We start from the raw sequence: 7500 nt of genomic DNA, 5'->3' as shown, positions 1-7500 counted from the left end.
CAACACAAGAGGGCGCCTTACTCCTGATAACCAGAGAGAGAGAGAGAGAGAGACAGAGAGAGAGAGAGAGAGAGAGAGAGAGAGAGAGAGAGAGAGAGAGAGAGAGAGAGAGAGAGAGAGAGAGATAGATGATTAAACTGAAGTGTCTTGTATGTGCAGAGGTTTGATAAAATGATTCCTGAATTGTTCTGCAGTAGAAAAGGTGGAGTTACCAGTAATGGTTCAATAATCAATCACAGCGATCAGGAAGCTAATCAATCATGTCTTAGATGCATATCTTTGCTGCCAGCACAGCAGTCTGTGGACTAAGAGATTAAACCTGGAATAAAATCAGTCACAAGCAGTTTGAACGAAGTTTGGATTTAAACTTTATAAACTCGTATTCATCAAACTACTCTGAAGGAAACTTCAGAAAGATCTCAGGTACAAAGTTCAGAGTCAAAGAGTTTCTGGCTGAGTGTGACGAACAACTGATCACATGATTGATCACATGGAGGAACAGCCAATCAGAGACAAGCATTGACCCAACATCTGCTGTATTTTTCATTCTTTAAAAAACATCCTGACAGTTAACTCAGTGGGGACTTATCCTGCAAGAAATAATTTCAACAATCTGATAGATTTATGATGTATAAATATATAAATATGGATGAATGAAAGGAAATAGTTGCACTGTAAATGTAAATAAAATGGGCTGCAGACATCCTGCTGTCGGTAGACGAGGTGATCGTGATGATATTTAGTCCAATCAGGATGAACACACCTCTGTAACAGCATTTAAAGAAAATCTATTCTGATCAATAATTTCTATTCTTCTGCTTGTGAGTGAAATTGAAGGATTTTTACTTTTATCTTCCACTAAAGTCTAAAATGTTGCTGTTAGTTTGATGAATTGGGGCTCAGGAGCGTCTCTGTGTGAGCGGACAGCTGAACACTGAACCAACAGCTTCATCCTGTCAGGGCCCGGTTGTGTTGTGGTGTATTTTGTAGGTTTGGTTTTTGTACTTGTCTGCTTCCTGTTTTATTTTGGTGTGTTTTCCCTTGTCTTGTCTAGCTTCCTGTTTGCCTCCCTTCCCCTTATGTGTTACACCTGTGCCTCGTTAGTCTCCAGGGTATATATGTGGTGCTCTTTCCTTTCTGAGCCAGATCGTCTTGTCAGTTATATGTAAGTTTCTTGTCATTTTCCTGTCAGAGTTCCAGCATTCATATCTATATATTGTCTTAGTATTATTGACCAGTTTTGCCATTTGGACTCCGATTTCTGCCTAGCGATTTTGTACCTCTGCCCTGTATTTTGGATTTCACGTTTTTTGACTTTTGGACCGATTAAACAACTTGAGAACTCTTCATCCCTGTCTCTGCATTTGAGTCCACCCGGTCCATCTTCATCAAAAGCTACAGAAAAACCAATGAAATTGCTTCAAGTTCATTTGTTGTTTCATGTTTGTCACAAACTTGATCCAATGAATTCATTATTTTTGTAGTTGTTCAGGCCTGAATAACAAAAAGTTTATCAGCTAAAAGCAACAAGTGATGAAAACTCTTCTGTGCTGAAATTAATATTACGCAATCCTGAATACTAACAATCGTCTTTTTAACCATGTTGTTGGTTACAGGTTTGACTATCAGCAATAAAACATAATAATTATCAAAATGAATAAAATATTATAAACAATTAATAAAATACGGAAAACAATTGGTTCAATCTCATTAAATTTATTGAGCTACACATTTGGAACTTTTAGACTAACCAAATGACCAAATCAATAACTAGTTTAGGTTGATGGATTTTGGATCACTGTTGAAAAAAAATCATCTTTATTGATTATTAAAGTTTCAGATTGTTCAGTAAAGTGTGAGTTAGCCTCCGAGCTAGCCGCCGAGTTAGCCGCCGAGCTAGCAGCCTAGTTAGCCGCCGAGCTAGCAGCCGAGTTAGCAGCAGAAAGCTCTTAGACCTAGCGTCCATGTTTCTGGTAGAGGTGGTGACATTGATTGACAGGTGACACTTGGTCGGGGGCGGGGCTTCAGCGAACTCGGCGGGAACGCCCACATCGTTTGGGCAAGAGAAAAGGATGATTTTTACACAACTTTGAAGCCTAATTTCATATATTTGGCAATTTTTTTAATCATTCAAATTTGGCAGGGTGGTTAACAACACACTTTTCTGTGGTATGTCAAACTCATATTTATTCTTACTTTACACAGACTTTAAAGAAACTGATGATATAAACAATACATAAATAAATACATACATCCCTATTAGCATGTCAGCTGATCTCTGAGCAGCTCAGAAACTTGGAGACAAAAACATGAAGAAATATAACATCTGACACATGAAGTCTGAAATGACTTCTGTCTATTTCAGTTTACACAACTCAGCTGTGGATTCATTACCAACCCAAAGTCCAGCATAGAGAGGCTGAGTGAATGTGGTCTGGACTCTGTGGAGGAGAGTCATGGTTTCAGAGACGCTGTAGAAGGACAGAATACCTGCTCTGTGATCCAGGTACACTCCGACTCTGGAGAAACAAAGACTTGAGACAGGAGTTCTGATGTTGTTGAACAAAAATGTAGGACCGTCAGTGTGACAAACTAAAGACCAAGATTTGCCATTACACCCAAATCCAGACTCTCTCCAGTATCCTGTTCTGCTGATATCCTCGTATGCGACTGCTATATCAGCTCCTGTCCCGCTCCACTCCACCTCCCAGTAACAACGTCCAGTCAGACTCTCTCTGCTCAGGACCTGACATGCATCGGTGAATCTGTCTGGGTGATTAGGATAAATCAGTGGTCGTAATGTCCATTTTGCTTTTCTGTTCCTCTCAGATAATATCAGCTGTCTGTGTGCTGTATTCGGGTCCAGAGTGATTTCACATAAATATTCTAGGAACTCAGCTCTGGTCTTGGGCTCTGGTTCTGGCTCTGGTTCTGGTTCTGGATCTGGTTCTGGTTCTGGCATTGGAAGGTCCACTTCAGTCCTTGTCAGTGAGACGTTTGTCCATTCCTCCCTCAGGATGTCCTGTAGTAGATCTCTGAGCTCTGACACAGCTGCTGTCACATCCTCAAAGTATCTGAGAGGACGGATATTGATGCTGGATGAGTCTGTAGGTTCACTGAGTTGTGACACTGAGGGGTAGTTGTGTAGAAACTGGTTGTGATCCTCTGTGTGTGAGAGCTGCTTCAGTTCAGCGTCTTTCCTCTTCAGCTCAGTGATCTCCTGCTGCAGCTTCTCCTGAAGCTCTTTGACTCGACTCACTTCAGTTTGCTGCTGGGATCTGATCTGCTGCTTCACATCAGAGCTTCTTTCCTGGAGGAGACGGATCAGCTGAGTGAAGATCTTCTCACTGTCCTCCACTGCTTTATCAGCAGAGAGACTGACGGCCTCCACCTGCTGTTGAAGCAGCTTCATATCTTTCTCTCTGTCGTGGATTCTCTGCTGGATGTATCGTCGACTCACCTCGAGCTCTCTCTGCCTCTCAGCCCTTTCTGCTGCAGCTGACTTCATCACCTCATCATGACGAGAGCAGATGTTCTCCTGGAGCTTCTCCGAGGGCTCCACCAGCTTGTGTTTCTTTAATTTGGTTGATTCAAAGTGAGACTGGAGGTGATTCTCACAGTAAGAGAGCTGACACTGCAGACAGGACTTGGAGGCTTTCAGCTTCCTCCCAGTGCAGACATCACAGGCCACATCTTCAGGTCCAGCATAGCAGTGATCAGCAGGAGCAGCTTGGAGTCCAGTCTTCTTCAGCTGCTCCACTAAAGCTGCTAACATGATGTTTTTCTTCAGGACAGGCCTCGGTTTGAAGGTTTGTCTGCACTGAGGGCAGCTGTAGATCCTCCTCTGATCCTCTCCATCCCAGTGTGATTTAATACAGCTCCTGCAGTAGCTGTGTCCACAGGAAATAGTCACTGGATCCTTCAGTAGATCCAGACAGATCGAACAAGAGAAAGTTTCTTGGTCCAGTTGATGTTTCTGTGCCATTTCATCTGTCAGAGGTAATGACTGTCTGAGCTTCAACTCCCAACAACTGAAACAAGTTTGCACTGATCTGAACACGTGATCCTGCAGGGAATGCAGCCTGACAGCTGTCCTGAGTCACATGTTGGTTACACCCATCATTAGTCTGCAGATCTGAGGGGAGGGAACCAAGAAATATGATCCCAGAGTGGAGCTTGTTGTGTTTGAAGAACAAGGAGGGGGGAGGGTGTGGTTTCGGTAGTCAGCTGTAGGAGAGAGAGGCTGGGCAGAAGTGGCTCAGCTGGAGCTTTAGTACAGTTGGGGTGAGTTTCTAACCCAGCTCTCCTGTTTCTCTGCAGTAGTGGCTGACTGAGTTAGGACTAAAAGAGAGTGAAGGAGCAGCGGAGCAGCAAAAGGCTGAAGAGCTTTGAGTTGTGTTTGAGCCGTGTGGAGGCTGCTTGAGTTTTGGTTTAGTTAATAAGATGGTTAACTGAACTGTGTCTGTGCTCTCTGCTGAGGAACACGCAGCGGCACAGTTATCAGACGAGGAGCCGCGCTGTGGATTCAAACTGTGTTTCCTCATTTACTGTAAAGTCTCAGTTACAGCTGCTCAACATTTGAAATCATTCAGATTCAGACGAGTCTAAACAAACATCATTACATGAATGAAGCAGATCAGCTGATTGTGAATTTGCTGACTTGGCTGATGTCCTGTGTCTGTGTGTTCTGAGTGCTGCTCTTTGTTTCATTGAGCTGATGTCATCATTGGCTCTGACCAATCAATGGCAGCTGAGCGACGTACAAAGAGGCCGTTTCTCCACATCCTCAGTCTGATTCACAGGAAGCAGATTCTCCTTCACACCACATTCATTGGTTCACATTATTTGGGTTTTTCTGTGTTTGAGTATAAACAGACTTTTATTAATCATTTCATTTTTCCTTCATTCATGTTACTTTCCAGAGCCAAGTGATCACTGCAACAGATTTCAGGATTTAATCAACCAATCAATCAATCTTTATTTATATAGAGCCAAATCACAACAGAAGTAATCTCAAGGCACTTTATACATAGAACAGGTCTAGACTGAACTCTTTAGCATGTTGTTTAAAATACAAGCAGGTAAAACCAAAGTTCATCTTATCCTCAAACTCTGCTGATAAATGTCGACCTTTGACAGTCACATGATCTTCTGTAGAAACTCTCAGCAGCACTGGAAGAAGTACTGAGATACTTTACTGCAGCAAAAATACAGAAGTATTATGAATGATGCAGATAAATGTGAGGGGTGGTGAGATGATTAATGGGAGATGTTTTCAGTTTTTGGACTTTTTTCTCTTTGAGTTTTGCTGAAATATTGGATCATTTGAACATTTATTGAAATCAAACCATGTGAGAAGTTTAGGGGGAAAAATCACTATTTGGTGGAGCCGACTACACACTGCTTTTTGGTTTCATCTTTAACAATGTGTTGTATTTTAAAAGCTTGTTATATTATCCATTGTGTCAAATCTGCATCTGAAAAGTAACTAAAGCTGTCAAATAAATGTAGTGGAGTAGAAAGTACAATATTTCCCTCTGAGATGTAAAAAGTAGCATCACATGGAAATACTACAGTAAAGTACAAGTACCTCAAACTGTACTACAGTAAAGTACAAGTACCTCTAACTGTACTACAGTAAAGTACAAGTACATCTAACTGTACTGCAGTAAAGTACAAGTACCTCAAACTGTACTACAGTAAAGTACTAGTACCTCTAACTGTACTACAGTAAAGTACTAGTACCTCTAACTGTACTACAGTAAAGTACTAGTACCTCTAACTGTACTACAGTAAAGTACAAGTACCTCTAACTGTACTACAGTAAAGTACTAGTACCTCTAACTGTACTACAGTAAAGTACAAGTACCTCTAACTGTACTGCAGTAAATGTTAATATTTATTTTCCATCAACATGAAAAACAACTGAATGTGAGACTCTCTGTTCTGTGTTCCTGTTTATTGAGTTTCTACTACCTCACTTCCTTCCTGCCAGACTCCATTTCCTGACCAGCGCTGTGTTCATACAGACCATTCACACACACACACACACACACACACACACACACACACACACACACACACACACACACACACACTGCTGTTTCCTGTAGTGTATAAATGACTGCAGTGTACTACAGACCTTCAGGTGTAGCTGAGCATTGACAGACCTGACGATGTGTTTCCTTTTTTAATGTTTTTGTACATAACATGATTTCAGTTTGAATAAATGACATCATACAGGAATCATGTAACTCAAACATCCCTGCAGCATTCAATACGAGTCTGTACAACTGTCACAGAGCTGTTATCTAAACCAGTGGTGGATAGGTACATTAATTCAGACCTCTAATTCTATAGATAACCCTCTTTGTTGATTTGTTGACTAGTTCAAAATGTGGCCACTATGTTAATTGGACATGAAAGTTATCCAAATCACAAAATACATCATTGTTTTCTATTCTACAGACTTCTTTATTTGAGGTAGATAGATAGATAGATAGATAGATAGATGGATAGATAGATAGATAGATAGATAGATAGATAGATAGATAGATAGATAGATAGATAGATAGATAGATAGATAGATAGATAGATTTAAAGAAACAACATATAAACGACACATGCATAAAGTAAAATAAAGTGTTGACTATCATTATTAGCATGATATCTGATCTCTGAGCAGCTCAGAAACATGGAGACAAAAACATGAAGACGTACAACATCTAACCATAGACTGTATATAAGAAATGGACGTAACATCCGTGACGTCACCCATTGGTTTGTGGACTGCTGCTCGGAGGCCAATAGTATCGGATCTGAGCAGCGCCATCTTGAACATTTCAGGTGCATGCTGGGAAAAATAAAAACAGGGATTCTACTTATATGGGCATCAGGAGGAGCATGAGGCGCCGTCCTGAACCTGTGAACCAATCAACCTGTCAATCACCACGTAGCCACGCCCTAATGCATACCCTGCTTTATCGTCACATATAAAATCAGGGAGGCCAAAATGTCCCAAATGAACATCATACTGCATTGAAGAAGGCTTTAAACTAGCGATTGAGACCATAAACACATTTTGAAAACGTTTACTGAGGTTAGAAATCAAGTGAGAAGTTGGTGAATTCTCCATTGACTTGTATAGAGACGGAAGTCCTTTTGACACCAAAACGGTCGCCCCCTGGTGGCCTTTTGATAGAATGCAGTTTTAAGTTACTTCCTGGTTGGCATCATTGCAGAGGACCGGAGCTCCCCGCCTGCATCTGACACATGAAGTCTGAAATGACTTCTGTCTTTTTCACTTAACACAACTGAGCTGTGGATCCATTAATATGAAGATAAAGTCCAGCATAGAGAGGCTGAGTGAATGTGGTCTGGACTCTGTGGAGGAGAGTCATGGTGTTAGTGACGCTGTAGAAGGACAGAATACCTGCTCTGTGATCCAGGTACACTCCGACTCTGGAGGAACGAGGACCTGAGATGGGAGTTTTAACGTTG

At 41.4% G+C, this 7500-nt stretch overlaps 1 protein-coding gene across 1 annotated transcript; it reads right to left on the bottom strand.

Annotated features, from left to right (window-relative positions):
* Positions 1 to 2152: 2152 nt before the first annotated feature.
* Positions 2153 to 3985, bottom strand: LOC133996724 (tripartite motif-containing protein 16-like protein). The gene is made up of 2 exons (XM_062436346.1): positions 3734 to 3985; positions 2153 to 3454 (listed from the first exon to the last, which is right to left on the bottom strand). The coding sequence occupies exons 1-2, from the start codon at positions 3983 to 3985 to the stop codon at positions 2357 to 2359; spliced, it is 1350 nt and encodes a 449-aa protein (XP_062292330.1). The 3' UTR covers positions 2153 to 2356.
* Positions 3986 to 7500: the final 3515 nt, after the last annotated feature.

Source organism: Scomber scombrus, chromosome 16 (assembly GCF_963691925.1).
Source record: "Scomber scombrus chromosome 16, fScoSco1.1, whole genome shotgun sequence".
Taxonomy (NCBI): Eukaryota; Metazoa; Chordata; class Actinopteri; order Scombriformes; family Scombridae; genus Scomber; species Scomber scombrus.
The sequence above is the reverse complement of the archived record's forward strand: the minus strand, read 5'-3'. Positions and strand labels throughout refer to the sequence as shown.

What these genes read in the sequence shown, in the direction of transcription:
- LOC133996724 (XM_062436346.1), bottom strand. Translation starts at nt 3,985, where the DNA reads ATGGCACAGAAACATCAACTGGACCAAGAAACTTTCTCTTGTTCGATC. An exon ending in AGCTGAAGAAGACTGGACTC is followed by an intron (nt 3,455 to 3,733) that starts CAAGCTGCTCCT and finishes CTCGAGGTGAGT; the next exon opens with CGACGATACATCCAGCAGAG.